The 16,078-nt window shown below is 44.5% G+C and overlaps 1 protein-coding gene across 1 annotated transcript; it reads left to right on the plus strand.

Moving 5' to 3' along the window:
* Positions 1 to 5,694: 5,694 nt before the first annotated feature.
* Positions 5,695 to 15,705, plus strand: GGCT (gamma-glutamylcyclotransferase). Its single transcript, XM_054273876.1, has 4 exons — positions 5,695 to 5,831; positions 8,997 to 9,142; positions 12,201 to 12,336; positions 14,190 to 15,705. Exons 1-4 carry the CDS (start codon positions 5,709 to 5,711, stop codon positions 14,337 to 14,339), a joined length of 555 nt encoding a protein of 184 aa, XP_054129851.1. The 5' UTR covers positions 5,695 to 5,708; the 3' UTR covers positions 14,340 to 15,705.
* Positions 15,706 to 16,078: the final 373 nt, after the last annotated feature.

Raw genomic sequence — 16,078 nt, forward strand, 5'->3', positions numbered from 1 at the left:
AACCCCCTAAGCCCAGTCAAGTTCTGTGCAACTGAGCTGGACCAGGTCTTGTCACTGGTTCAAAGATCTGCTTACACAGAGGAGCAGAGCAATGGCAAGCCACAGTGTGAGCTCGAACTGCTGTTGTCCCACCAATGCAATGCTCAGAGTCAACTTCTTTTTCTGACACACAGGGATTTTTCTGGTTTAGCTTATGTCATGCTAAAATGACTCTAAAACAAATGAAAAAACAGTGCTGCCTTTATTCCACAACAAAAGCATCCACACAGGCCACCAGCCCAGTGGAAGGACTGAACTGGATTTACCAGTAACTGTTACATTTCTGCCCAGAATCACTCGGTGGGGATCTGTACTGTGTTTCATGAGGTCTGTGCAGAACTAGAAGGAACAGTACAACCAGGGCCTCTTTGGACATCCATGTCACATGCTCCTGCAACTGTTTCAGCACTGCTCTTACAATCAGGGAAATACTACTGCCTTTCTCCATCCCAACGTCTCATAGTTGCCCTCAGAGTTCAAGAAGCCCAGTGATGTTGCTTCTGGGAAAGGGTGTGGCCATGAGACACATTCCTGCATCGTGGCTGGAGCCATGTGATGTCTTCTGCAGGCTGAAGGCTTGCAGCACAGAAATGGTTACAGACATGGCAGTACAAAAGCAGAAGTACCAACTTTGTGTGAAATACACTGCAGGGTTCAACTGTAAAGAAATAGGGTTAATACAGGACTGGAAAACACTATCTGGAACTGGCTTTATTTGATAATTTTTCTGTGCTGGAAGAGACTAAAAGGAGAAATAAACAAGAGTGGCCTCAACCTACAGAAGGTAAAAGGATGGGAATAAAGCGAATGACCATTAACCTCTAAATAATACTAAGTATTAAAGATAATTTTAAAAAACCAAAACCACAAGCACATTGTAAAAATAGCAAAGCTGCCAAAAGACAGCAGGATACAGCCTTTTCATCTGCTGGTCTGAATTTGATAGTCATAACTTTCATGGGAAAAAAGGCTCAAGTACTTGACAGACTTGAGAGAAAACCTGTTTGGTATTTGGTGAGAAACAAGTCTCTCCCAGAAGCAGATGGCAATGTGAACTGCTCCTCTGGAAGGAGCAATCACTGTGGTGGGAGAAGATAATGCACCCTGAGACAAGAGGACACAGATACATCACACTGACAAATCCTCTTGACACAGCAAACCAAGAGATTTCATTATCAAGAGATTGAGAAAATCTCCTGTAACCATTTGTGTCATATCAGTAGAGAACTGCAGTCATTCCGTAGAGCGTTACAATGAGGGAAATGAAACACTGGGTCCTAGGAAAAAAAAGACAGATTTGGAATGTACTTCCACAAAGATGATCAGGATCAACCTCTTTTTCTGACACACATCTTGTTGTTCCCACTTTTAAGTTGTTCCCACTGTACATTCATACACAAGCTAAAAACACTGTGTGCCAGGTACAGTCTCTGCAGCACAGCACAGCATTTTTCCTTTGAAACAAGATGCATTTGGAAAGATTAATTAACCAGTTGCTGAAGTCACACATGCAAGTACCTGTATACCTCAGATGGCACTGACCACATGCTGACATCTCAGGATCACACTGAGTGTGCAGCAGCCAGGGAGAGCTCAGGGCTGCCCCAGGATGGGCCCAAAACTCACATTGGCATCAAGCAGAACCAAAAAAAAAGGCAGGTGGATACATGCAGAGACCCAGCCATTTTACTGGTTCCTCTCCTGAATGACTGCACTATTTGTGGAAACTTGTGAGAACAGAATTGCAAAATGAATGATGGATATTCCTCCTGGTTGTCAGTGGGGCCAAGCCACAAGTGCCTTGGGTTAGTGGCTATTTTGTCAAGCAGGGAAGGGAAAGAGGCTGAGTTTCTGCAGGACAGCATGGTCCCCATATTGTAGGGAAGGAACAAGCACAGCAACATCATGACACCTTGTAAAATCATTTGCATTCATTTGCATGAACATGAAATCTCTGTAGACCCCCAGACCTTGCACACTGTATTAAGAAGCTACCACCAGCTGTAACCATCTCGCAGCAAAAAGCTATCATTTTGATTAAACACTAATTGCAGAGCACATCCTACTAGGGCTCCTCAGAGAGGAGTGGAAAGCTGTGGGGAGGACTGCACACGCAGCTCATTTGCATCAGTTGTCCTTATTATTCCTCCAGGTTCTCTTTTCTTTCTTCAAAATCAATTATAGCTCATGCTGTGACAACCATGGGGTGTAAAGGGAGTGATGGGGAGGCACGTTGAGTGACTGGAAGACATTTCAGGAGGTTGACTTACCCTACTGCATCTCATTTTTCCCCCTAATTCCTTATTTTTCCCTAATTTCCTTTTTCTCCCCCCTAAAACACAGGATATGCTCAGGAATATATTGCATCTAGGCAAAAGACCTGATGGAAACAAATTCCTGCTTTCTTTGCATAACTAACCCTGTTGATCTCCTCCACAGACAATGCACAAATAGCTGTGGCTGTCCAGAGCTTTCGCCCATGTTTGGGAAGGTCCCGAGCGGGAGGCGTGCTCCTGACTGCTTACTCTGCGCAGGTTTTGTAGCGACATGCAAGGGGAAACAATGCCTCCAAACTGTTTGGGGCTTCCAACAGGTTAACACAGGTCTATGTCAGCTGCTCTGGAGAGCACCTAGAACTGACTTAACTCAAAAAAAAAAAAACCCAGGATTTAATTTAACACACTCCTCTCTCGGAGAGTTAATTTTCACCTGAAAAGGTCACGAAGCAGCAGAAGTGTGAAATCTTGTAGCACCACCAAAGCCTGTCAGGTTTGTACTCAAATTCCTACAGGAAAGGTCCTCCTTGCTGTTTTTGCTCTTGTAAACTTGGTCTCCAAGCAAGGTGTGCACATAGCGCCCAAGTATTTCCCTATGCACATACAGCCATTTAGTCGTGATTTGGACATACATCAGCAGAAAGACTTGCAAAGCTTTCACTCCAGAGCAAATTCACTTCCCTCCCATGCTGCCTTGCCAGCTGGGAAGAAATGGATTTCAGAAGTGCAAACTGATTGAATCCATTTCAGAAAAATAATCACCATAGATCTAAGGTTTACCTAGGTAGTTCAAGTGGCACCTGAACTTGGCGTCATGTTGCGTCTAGACACCATGCATACCAAAACCACACTCCTGGAAATACTGGCTCATGCTTCTTGGTAGGAGAATAGGCTTGGCATTCAGTACAGACTGCTGAAAATGGAAACTCCAAAAGATTTTAATTTGAAAAAGCCTTTTTGAAGGATTGAATACTTGGAATTGCAAGTGGCAGTGTTTCACACTGATTATCTTTCCATAAATTTCGGTGTATTTTTTCTAGCTGCCTTTGCTAACAGAGGTTTTCCAGTGTACAAACCCAGCCATGATATCAGGGGCTCCATCTCCTCATTTGTCAATCATCTGACTTAGCTCATAACATTGAAGTCTTGATTTGAACAGCATGGAAAAGAACAAAAGCTTTAGGAGAAAAGCTTCACCGTGTTCAAAATCTACATGCTTTTTGAATAAAAAATCATCACAATTGTTGTTGAAACTCTGAGTGTTGATAAAAAGAATGGCTTTTTTTGAGCATAATGTCAAAGTTATTGAAACTTAAAAAGTGTTACGAAAGGCTGGTTGGGGTTTTTTTAGAAAGTCATTTTGAGATTAAAGGGTAGCAATTGTTACATGCTTCACTGCAACTCCTCTGTAAGTTTTTTCTGTTCAGAAAGAAATGTCCACCTCAGTTCACAAGGGACAGCTCATATAGAGCCCAAAGGTGTAGTGCAGCAAGCACCCAGGCTGGAGAACCTGCTCACCAGCAGGCTCAGTCCCTTGGGCTTTACAGGCCCCTCTGGAAGCTTCCCTCGTGGCACCCTGCTGTCTCACAGCCGTCCTCTTGACTCTCTCCTTGAGATCAGCAGAAACTTGGATATCTTTAAAATCCATTGCTTTCTGGTTCAAATTAGGCAACAGTCCAGAAGCTGATGGAAGATGAGAGAGACACTTCTCATGGAGTTTGCATGTCCTTAGGGAAAAGGGACTAAAAGCATATACCAGAAGCAGGTTTTCAAAAGACAGGCTTGGCTACCAGTTGTTGTAAGGAGTGGGAGTGAGGGAGTTTTGCTATATATTCCTATGACCTGTGTAATCCCTCTCACTTGACAATACTTGGTTCCTACATAAGAAAAATAATCCCTAAAAATAGAAAGGTACTAGCCAGGAAGAATCAGAATCACTTTTATCACTTTATGTGCTTCATGATGAATCTGCCTTTCCCAATGCCTGTGTTGGGAAAACAAAAGCAGGGACTCAAATGGAGTACTGAACACATCATTGAAGGAAGGAGCTACTTTCCTTCTATATTGCAGGATGGGGATGTGCCCAGAAAGGCCGGGCACTGTGCTGCCAGGATGCTGTGCTAAATCCTGCAGCAGCTGCCTCTGCTCAGGAAGCCAGCTTGCTCTGAGGGCTACTTTACCTGCATTAATGAGAGGTATCTCACCGTTCATGGTTACACTATTGCTAATTACAGTCTTCCATGGCTATATACATATTGATATACTGCTTCAGCAGCCAGCAGTAGGGGCTCCTTCTGTCCCATTCCAGCATTGCTTTTGTCAGGGAAGGAGAGGGGGTGCCTCCATGCATGGGTGTGCAGCTCTGCCTGCTCACACACCAGCATCTTCTTGCCTTTTACCTTTGCACATTCCCATCTTACTCTGCTCTGAGTGCTTGTAGCTGGAAAAAGCTGCTCTGCTTCGCTTCTCATGGAATGTATTTACAAATTGTCACTGTTTATCTCAGAGTTGGCCAGGACGCTCTTTTCGGTTCCAGGGGCTGCAGGCCCTGCTCGCTGACAGCCTATTCCTCCGCACAGAGGATGCCCCTCGGGAAGCAGCTGAGATGCTGGAACAGGCAGGTTTTCCAGGCGTTAGTGAGTGCCGTGCCACCTGATCGGGCTTTCTCTGAGTGCTCCTTGCTAGCTGAGCTGGATGTTTCCTTCTAAACAGAAAGATCTTATGTAGGGATTATAATAAAGCACGTAGCAATTTAGCAATACTCTTTCGTATCGAAATGACATTCTTCTAAAAGAGAGCCAACCAGCTTTTCATAACACTTTTTAAATGATTGGAAGCTCAGATATTCTTCACCAAAACCCAAAAAAAACCACTAAAACATCAGAAAAACAAACAAACCAAACCCCAGAAACTGACACCCCCCCCCACACACACACACAAAAAAAAGAAAAAAAAAAAAAAGGTGAGAGTTTTCTCCTAGTACTTGGGTTCTTTTCCATGCTGCTCAAACCGAGACTTAAGTGTTACGAGCTAAGCCAGATGAACGAGGAGACTGAACCCCCGAGCTCAGGGCTTGTGCCCCTCAGCCCCGCTGCCCTGAGAGCCGCGGGGGCTCCGGCCCAGCGCCGCTCCCGGCTCCGGGCTGGATGGACGGATGGATGGCAGGATGGACGGACGGATGGAGGGGCGGACAGACGGAGGGATGGAGGGGCGGAGCGCTCCTGTCCGCGTCACGGCCCCGCCGGGAGCCCGCCTGAGGCCTTGCCCGGGCTCTGCTGCCGCCGCTCTGCGTCACGGCCCCGCTCCGCGCCGGCTCCCGGGCGGCGGCGGAAGCGGCGGGGAAGGCGAGGCGGGAGGGCGGCGTTAAAGCAGCGGCGGGGCCGGGCCGGGCTGATGGAGCCGGGCGGCGAGAGCGGCTGCTGGTTCCTGTACTACGCGTACGGCAGCAACCTGCTGCGGGAGCGGCTGCTGCTGCGCAACCCCTCGGCCGCGCTCTGCGCCCTGGCGCGCCTGCAGGTGCGTGAGGGGGCGGCTGGCGGGGCCGCGGGGGGACTGAGGGAGCCCGACATTCCTGCAGGGAGCCCCAGGGCTCCCGAGGAGCCGCACGTCCCCGCGGCTGCCTGCGGTCCGGAGCTGTAGCCCGTCCGTCCCTCCCACGGGGGCGGCCCCAGCACGGATCAGGCGGGGGGTCCTCGTCGAGATGATGGTGCCGGGTTCTGTACCTTGACAGGGCAAGGAGCGATGGACGTAAACTAAAACTGAAGTTTCACCTCAGCGTGAGGAGAGGCTTCTTTATGTCGAGGGAGGCAGAGCACTGAAGAGGCTGCCCAGGGAGGTTCTGGCGTCTCCCACTCTGGAGACATTCCAAACCCTCCCGGGCGCGTTCCTGTGTCACCTGCTCGAGGTCACCCTGCCTTGGCAGGAGGGCTTGGACAGATGATCTCGGGAGGTCCCTTCCAACTCTGGCTATCCTCTGTTTCTTGACCCAGGGCCTGCTGCCGGGGCTGCCCACAGCAGAAGGAGTGTTTGTGGTAGTCTCAAACATTCGGGTGTTATCTGGCAGGACTTAACCGACCTGGCTGCCAGCCATGACCCATGGCCCGTGTGTAAAGCACTACGGACTTTGAAATGTAAAGCAGCAGGAAGCAGTTCTTTACTGTGAGGGTGGTGAGGCATTGGAGCAGGTTGCCCAGAGAAGATGTGGATGCCCCATCCCAGGTAATGTTCAGTGCCAGGCTGGATGGGGCTTTGAGCAAACCAGTCTAGTGGGAGATGTCCCTGGTACAGGCGAGGAGCTCTGCCTGCACTGTGTGATGGGAGATGGGAGCTTTCAGCCAGCTTTGCACATCTGCAGCTGACACCTTCATACACCCTACAGGGCAGTTCTCTCCCTGCCAGGGTTATTAAATACCATTTGTATCAGCTTGGCTTTAGTGTAGACTTGGAAATACCAGCTTGTGGTCATTAAAGCTGTTGGTGTACAGATCTGTGCAACTAGAAGGATGCTTGGAGGAGCAGAGCATCAATTGACACCACTTAAAGATAACTTGAAGGTCCTCTTGGAGTAACTGGCTGGAAATTATCTATGTTAGAGTGTATGAAGAAGTTCAGAAAACTTGTCAATAATAAACTCCCCATAGTCAGATACTTGGTGTCTCTTGGGACTATCAACCTGGCAGCTGAGGCCTGCTCCTGTAAAGTGTAAGGAACTTACAGCTACCCCTCCGCTGAACATGCTGAGATCCCCTCCTGATGAACCTTGCAGGATCAGACCCTGAAGGCAGGGAGAAAGGCACTAGCAGTGTGTGCTTATCTTGGAATAAAAGCAGGCTTCTTCAGGTCGATTTCCAGGTTAGTCAGTAAGCACCTCTTGCCCCACTGCACGCTGGCTGCCTTCTCTAGCTGGCCTGTGACCGATTGCTCTGTTCCCTGCTGACACCACGTGGCTTCACTCCTTTGCTTCCAGCTGGAAAATCACTGATGCTGGGGAGTGAGGGACTGCAGGAAGGTTGGAGCTGATTTCCTATTAATTGCTTTGTGATAGTGCCACTTGGGCTTAAAAAAAGGAGAAACAGCCTGTAAACAGAGTGCTTTGGATCTTAAACTAAGGTAAAAACTTGAGTTAAACTTTAGCTAAACTTCCCTCTATTTTTACTTTTCAAAGCTTTGTTAATCTTCAGCCAAAAGCTGTTAAGAATGGGATGTGCAACAAGCACAGAAAGGGTATTACACTGGTATTAAGAAGGACCAAAGACCAATTTGTTGACCCAAAAATGTATCTTATCTACTGTGTTTTTTCCTTCTTCCCAGCAGTGCCTGATGCAGCTGCACACACGGTGTAACTTAAGAATTTCCTGCTCCCAGAACCAGAGTGAACTGTGCTGTTTCTGTGTGATCTCTGTTGCTGTTTTTGGGTGGTGCCTGATGATTTTATGCAGCTCCTTGCAGCTATTCAGTGCAGGTCAGGTCCAAGAAAATATAACTGGAGGAATAAAGTAAAAATTGGAGGGGTTTTTCCCCCCTTTTTCTTTCTTTTTTTTTTTTTTTAATGAGACTGCAGTGAGAGTACTTGATTCTATCCAGGATTTTCTTGGGGCTGCCCTGCAATTACTTGTCCTCATCTGTAACTTCAGTCTGTAACTCAAGTAGACTTTTCTGCAAGTAACTTGGTGCATCTAAGTAAACCATTTTCTAGTGAAATTGGTTAAATAGGGGACATTTTATGGGGCAGGAAGATGACTCTGTTGATGGAGTAAACAGTGTGGCTTTGCCAGGCTGCTGTCACTTATGCACACACACACAAATTGATAGGTGCTCTGTGTGTATGCCTCCAAGTGCCTTTTTTTTTTTTTTTTGCAACATTTTTCCTATATCTATTAGGACATATTACAAGAGAGTGATGTGTCTCAGAGGGAATATTAATGTGTACATGTGTATTTTTCAAATCAAAATCATAGGTTCAACAGGGTGGTTGTAAGAAATACACAAAACTGTGGGGCTGCATAGGTTTGGGGTTTATTTTTGTTGTTGTTAAGCAGGTAGTCTTCCTTAAAGCTTGGTTTGGATTGTGGGGGGAGGGAGTGTTTCCCTTCTGTACTGCTAGGGAAGGGTCCACAAATTGATTAATAAGTAGGAGAGGATACTGAGTGTATTGAATCAGGTGAGAAATTACATTGATACCATTCAATAACCCATTATTCTCTTTTTCATATATACTGATATTGCATGTAAGAAAAAATGATATTTTTTTCCTAAAATAATGCTTCTACTTACAAAAACCTGAATAAGCTCACTTATTGAGACATATGCCTTGACTTAAAAATACCCAAGAATGTTCCAGATCAGTGATGAGATGGAAAAAAAATCCTTGTCAAATACAAGGGATGGTGTTCTATAATTGGGCAGTCTTATTAGTGCATGAGAACAGGACCCAAAGCTTACCATCTTCTAGACTTCTTTACCTTTACTATTTTCCTGGATCCTGCTATAGTAGCATTTAAGTCTTGTCACAAAAACCTGCAAAGGGTTTGGCACCAGGTAGGTGGCACCTGTCTGTTCTTCCTCCTGTGTCTCCCAACTGTATGTGCACTACTGTCCTTTGGCTGCCCCTTTCGTGTCAAGAATAGCCAACAGCCCTAACTTCCAGGGGAAATTGATTCTCTGCATTGCTCTGATCTGCAGGATTTTAAGCTCGAGTTTGGCCATCATCAAGGCAGGACAAGTTCTGTCTGGCATGGAGGTACAGCTACCATTGCTCAGAGCCCCGGAGACGAAGTGTGGGGAATAGTGTGGAAAATGAACACTTGCAATCTGAGTTCGCTGGATAAGTAGGTGACTTAACTTTTGCTGTCTTCTACTACTTCAGAGAGTGATTGAAAATTAGTTAATTTTTGGTAAAGAGCTGTGTGGAAGCTGTGTGCTGGAATCAAGAAGATGCTTTCGATTTTAATATGTGAATTCTATTTCACAGTATGTGCACTGACTTCTGACACTTCTGTGATTAAAATAGCTTTGTTTTCAAGCTAAAGCTACTTTTAGGGGTATTTTAACAATCTGGGGACCTTGATTTGAAGTCAACAGGTCATGCTTCTTTTATTTTTTTAACTGTCTTCCCAATTTTCTGTATTTGTCCTATGGTGTTTTTCCCATTACTTTAGGGAGAATTCCCTTTGAGACTGACATCAATGTCTGTCTGTTTACATCTGTAGACTCCAGTTGCAGCAGTAAAGGAAGGGATAAGGACAAGACTGCAGAAGAGAGATCTTTAATTCAGGCAAAGGGACCTTTTGAGGAAGTTATCTGACATTCTCTTCTCTTCCAAGGATGTAAACTTTTGTGAGCTTGAGGAACATCCCAGCAGAGAGCTGAGGTGTTATAGTTTCCCCATTTGAATGGGAGAGCCTGCCTACACCTTTACAATGGATGGTGTGGAATGTTCTAGCTGTGCCTGGTCATTCAGAGACCTTCAAGAAGCCCTGAGCAAGTTGCTCCCAGGCTGAAGTCTAAAAGACCACCTGGTTAAACAAAGCAAGGAATAGCATGACTTCTTGCAGGGTCTAAGACAGGGCATAGAATGTGATCTCCAGAAGTTTGCCTGCTGCCACGTGCTCGTTGCAGCTTTTGAGATGTGCCTGCACAGCATGGTGCTTCTGGTACACATGGATTGTTTGTGCAGAGCAGTTCATCACTGACAATTCCAGCAGAAATCTGGGCTCATGAAAACAAGGGAGCAGAGCATAATAAACCCAAAGAAAGCACTACCACAATACTGTTCTCCTGCCTCTGGTACTGCTGCAATTCCAGTGTGTAAATATGTCCTTAAAATCCTGGCAGTGAAACTTGGTTCCAATGTGGTTTTTGTTGCCTATAGTGAAGCTGAAACACAAGGGACACTGTTGCCCAAGTTCTGTTAGCACCTTATGGTAATGGCCACTCTTGAGCACTCTTGTCCTGGCTGAGAGTGTTAGCCTCAAGCAAGAGGGCATGGGCACTGAGTTGGCATGCTTGTGCTTGGGGACAGCTTCACATGTCCCCTCTTCATTATCTCCTGAGTTCCTCTGCTCTTGCTTACAGTAGCACTTAAACATCCTGACCCCTTCTGCTGACCTTTACTTAAAACTCCTGATTGGCCATGCTTTCCTGAAGCATAAACTTCCTAAGTATGATGATCCTGTCTGACAGCATCTGCTTTTGTGTTTCCCCTCCATGGGGACAGTATTTTGTACTCTGACTTCCATAAGTGTTTACACACTGTTTACACTTGACATAGTGTAGGATTGCAGACCCCTGGTGTTTGTTTGGCAGGGGATAAATTTCAATGCTTGCTAAGGTACTAGAGACTTGAGTGCTGTAACACCACCAAAATCTGCAGCATGGACACCAGCACCACAGATTACTTCTTCCCACTTGCCTCATTGATGCCATGGAGGAGAACTAGAAATGGGATGTGTTCTTGGCTTTTATAATCATAGTCAACACTGCTCTTCTAAGAATTGCTCCTAACCCACTCAAATGAGCTTGCAGGTGCTCCTGCTGAAGGTCTTGGGATGCTTTGCCTGTGTGCAAGCTGATATATTTGTAGGTTCTCCAGCAAGTTATTTCCTGAAATTACCATGTATCCAAAAAGAAAATGCCCACCTTTTGCCCACCTTTTTTTTTTTTTACCCCTCCTAATCTGGATAGAGTAGTCTGTGCTTTGTTATCCAGAGGCAGAGGAGAGAATGTGTAATTGAGGCTGCATGTAACTATATAGAAAACAAATATGGGAGGGAACCTTTTGCTTAGATGGCAGAACTCTTTGGCTTCAAATTAATTTTCTTTGCTGTCTCAGCCACTCCTATGAGATGTTTTGTCCTCTGTACTTCACAAATCTGTAAGTTACAGACTAAATAATGACTTTGCCTCATAGAGTCCAGCAATGGATGTTACTAAACAGTTTTCTTGCTCTCACACAACCACTTGACCTATTTTTAGTCTGCTGGCCTTGAATCTGCAGTTAGCTTCCAGTCTGTACTTGCACTTAACCTAGTTACTTGCCTAGCATGGCCCACATTCTGTACGTTAAATAACTTGAAATGGTAGCAAGTCTTTGAGAAAAAGATGAGTTGTCAAATTTATATTGGACAAGCAGGGCTAAAAACTATGTTATGACTTGTAGCTAAAGTACATCTAAAGTTAATTGTGCTATACAGTCTCTTGTATTGCTTAAGTTTCTCGTCTACTTCTTGTAATTTTTATTGGTGGCTAAATGCCAGTGGTTGAGGACAATAAGTAGGCTTGGTTTTGAGTCTTTGTTTTTTGAATCATAATTTTGCTAATAAAAAAAACCCCACCAAATAGTTTTTTGTCCCGACCTAGCTCATTACTGCTCTGTATGTCTTGTGCAAGTTAAAAAGTGTCTTGGATTATTCATTGGAAAGTGCATTGCACAAGTTGTGCAAGTTTCCCCTTATTAAAAGGTATCACAACGAACAAGATAAAACTTTGCAATTGCTTCTTTATCTAAGTGGCAGCTAAGGAACATGTGTCTGGCTCATTAATTCTAATAATCTTGCTTGTGTTTCTCTTTCTGACTACCTGTCTTCCACAGTAATTAGTTTAGGAATATTCTCTTTCTGACTTCACAGGTTAATCACAAGTCATCATTTCTTACAGAGCTGAAATGATAAAAGTGAATGCTGCTTCTGTAAAAACATATTTTCTTATATGGAACGAGTTTGCACAAAAAGCACTGAAGTATGTTTTGCTTCATTTTTCTTTAAGTATATTAAAGCACTGACCAGTGTCCTGCCTTGAATTCTGTTGTAATAAATCCACATTTTTATTGCATGGCTAGTTTGAAATGGATTGGATAATTGACATGAAAGGAATATATGTGTTTTACAGGCAAGAGGGAGTTGAGGACGGCATTTATGTCCCAATAGAAGTCAATGTCCACACGCAAGCAGGAAAGGTACTGACCTGTCGAAGCTACCAGATGAAGGACTATGTCTCTGGTCCCCCTTCTCCACAGTATAAAAAGGTAGGTGTTGCAGCACTTTCATTTTGGAAGAGTGTACAGAAGTTTATAATGCAGTACTTCTGTGCTGTTTAATAAGTACTTTGATTACAGTGCATGGAAGGCATGACTACTGTAAAGGTATAGCAGTCCTTGTGCAATGTACTGCTGTAATGATGCTCACAGGACATTGCTAGCTCTTACAGACCTGTTAAATCAGCTTGGGGTTTTTGGTGTAGTTATACCTTACAGGAATCCCCTATTTAACTTGGGAATTAGCTGTGATTGGCACAAGGTTTTCTGGAGGATGTTGCTCACATATATGCAGCAATTCTCTGTTTGAAAAATTAATGTACTCCACTGAAAGGACAGAGGGAATGGAAAATGCAGCACCTGGCTTGTAGTTTCCAGGAGGTGGATTATCCTTTCTATCTTGGGAAGTACTTGCTGTCACGACAGGATGCAGCTGTCACCTTTTACCAGACACGTCACCAGTACATCACAGGGCTGCAGCAGCATTGCAGAGCACTGCAGGGTTCCCCTTTGATGGCTGGTGAGGCACAAGTGTTGCAACACTGTTCTGCAACACTGACTCTGCAGAGACACATGATCCAGTCACGCAGCAGGCCTGACCTGCTTAGCCTGGGGGATCTGGGCAGGCCCAACTGGGCTGGTGTGGCTGTGTGTGATGTGTACAGACTCACTGCAGCTGGCTTTTCCTACCTGAAGTGCAGAAACCAGGAGTGAGCCTGTTAAATCCCAAGTGTGCTGCCTTCTCCAGACTGAGGAACTCACTCCTCTGAGCTGACTTCCAGGAGCACAGCTAAGGCCAGCTGCTGTGGGACTGCTGAAGAGAGGGCTTGCTTAGAAAGCAGGCTCTGCTTTTCCACAAACCTCTTCCCTGCCAACCCACCTCGTGGCAAGGCAGCTCTTTAGGGCTTTTCAGGGAGCTAATACATAGTCTGCTGCTGTGTGTCAGCTCTCATTGGTATGCTGAAAGTGCAGACCTCCACTATTGGCCACTTTATCATTCCCTCCTGCTCCTGTCAGGAGCAGTTGTTATTTCTGTTCTTCTCCTGTGCCCCCAGCTTTTTCTTTGGTTTTTTTTTTAAGTTAACCAGGCAAAAGAGCTAAAAACTTAAAAGATGACTGCATTAGCACACAGTGATTGAGCTACATCCATCTACTGTTACGTACTTTTTGTGGCAAAATTCATTCTTTCTAGACACCTCATCCTTGAAATGCATGCCATTAAATGCATGAAAGCATATTTAGAATATTCATTTCTATATGCAACCTTGCTGGTGTCTCCTTCAAGCTGTGTTCCTGCAACTTCCCCTTCTCCTCTCACTGTCTATCTTTCCTCTGCACCAATACTTCAGTTTATTTTATGTATGGAAGGAAAGCTGCAGTAACAAACTAAGGAATCTGTGCTTTTTCACTGAGTTAAGTCTTTGTTTCTCCTATTCCTGTACCCTGAATAGGTACTTGTTGTTGTCCTTTGGACAGCTTGGTTTTAAAAATAACCACTTTTTAAATTCTCAGCCAACTTTAGTGTCACACCTGAGTGAGAAGCAGCATATATTATTGAAGTTATCATCCTGTCTGGAAGAAAGAACTGAATAACAGCTTAATTAGAGAGGCTTGTGTGCTTCAGTAACACATCAGAATCTCAAGGGTAGTTAAAAGCCTTTTCAGAGTAATTTTGTTCATGCTGTTCTGGTCTCCCAGAAGCCTTTGGCTAACCTTAGGTACAAATAGCTCTATTTGAGATAAATTCTCTGGGTAACTTAAATGGTTCCTCCTGCTCAAGTGATTGTTTGGAGGAGTCTGTCCTTTTTATTACTGAAGGCTTTTTTTTTCTATTTTAATTATAGGTTATCTGCATGGGTGCAAAACAGAATGGCTTGCCCACTGATTATCAGGAGAAATTAGAAGCTATTGAAACTAATAACTATGCAGGACCGGTGCCAATCATGGAAGAGATTGAAGCTGCTGTTAAAGCAGAGAAAATAAATTCTGCATAGAATGCCTCTGCATTTGCTTGGCCATTCACCTTGATCTAGATACTTCTCCTCACTGTGCTGATCAGCAGTTTCTTTATTTATCAAGAAAAGATGAGTTTGCTGTGCATCTGCAGTAAACCATTAGACATAACTTGCAATTTGGAGACACACTGACATTGGTAACTTCTTTTTGTATGTATAGCTTGACTACATGCTAAAGTACATGCTGCAAGTACATTGCAGATTTAGAAATTATCTTTCTGTAGTTGTCATGCAGTGCTGCAAATAAATTTGTGCTTCGTGTCCAGTTTGCTGACCTTTTTAAAAGAAAAAGGCCATCTTCATGAGTTTTGGCACTTGTTGCCTTCTGAGGAATAAGGGCTGCAGGATCAGGTCATGTGTTTGTAAGAGTTATACGTGTACATGGCTACATTTGGTAGATGCAAAGTAAACTCAAACCTCTAAGGCTAAACCTTTCTCTCTGCTACTTCTCTTAATGGTTTCAAACCCATCCTATCTGATGCTATGGAGTTCCTGTTCCTGTTTTGTAGTTAATGAAAAAGTAGCATTTTTTAAACTCCTTCCATGTTTTATAGTGTAAGTCCAAAAGGCAGCCTGAGCCTGAAGACAATATTCAGCAAAGCATCTCATTCAAACCATCATAGCTTCCTTCCTTTCAATGTCTAGTGAAAGTCATAGATGAACTGGTTAGCTATAACCAAGGCATTTTTGAAAGAATTCATTTTAGTTTGATATTTCCAAGAGCTTTTTAAATTACCTTTTTGACTGGCTTGTTTGGCTATCTAGGCCTTGGTCCAGTGAAATCAGAAAGTCTCCTTTGAGTCCTAGCACATTTATTCTGTGGGGGTTTTTGTCTCTTAAACCCTAAATGAACAGACTTGGCCTCTTGAGGTTTTTTTTTTCTGTTGTTGTTGTTGTTTTTCTCCCCACAGTTTGACAATCCAATGCATAACTGGAAGCTTTTGTAACATATAGAGTATTTATTTTCATGGTACTGTGCAACCCCTGCAATTTGTCTATGGGGGATGAAGAAAAATTGACAACATGGAAGATGTCAAATCACTGAGATTTGGCTTATCTTCTCTACAGTGTATTTTTTTCTCTTGATGTACAGAGAGGTGTAAGATATAATTGATGTCACTGTGTGACTGCTTAGATAAATGATAAAATAACAGACTGCCCATGTCTTCTCTGTATAAAATCTTTTCTATAAACTTCTGCCAGGTATATGTAGCTGCTGTCGTGATGTAATATGCCTGTTTCCAGAGTTGGGCACGGTGACTGCTGTAAAACATGGTACTTTTCATATTAGCACTGTCTAGTTTGAGTAAATAAAATTGTGATTACCAAACCTCTGGCACGCCTGTTCAGTCTGCACCCCTCAAGAATATCACAGAACCACAGATTGTTAAGGTTGGAAGGGACCTCTGGAAACAGTCCAACACCCTGCCAAGGCAGGGTCATCTCGAGCAGATGCCACAGGAACACGTCCAGGTGGGTTTGGAATGTCTCTGGAGAGGGAGACTCCAGAACCTCCCTGTGCAGAGCGCGTTGCTGACGTAAATAAAAACTGGTGATGTGGGAATGCAGCTGAAGCCTTTTTTAATGGATGTACGTACAATCAGTAGGGAGCGCAAAACTATGCATGAAGGACTCTGGAGTGTCCTTGCACGGGGGGAGCTCGACCGAGGGAAATGGTCGCTGCCGGGGGACCCGGGCACCTCTCGGGATAGGAGCGG

This window comes from Melozone crissalis, unplaced genomic scaffold, assembly GCF_028551555.1.
Source record: "Melozone crissalis strain CALT ecotype California unplaced genomic scaffold, PUWL_Pcris_2 ptg000016l_1, whole genome shotgun sequence".
NCBI classification, from domain to species: domain Eukaryota; kingdom Metazoa; phylum Chordata; class Aves; order Passeriformes; family Passerellidae; genus Melozone; species Melozone crissalis.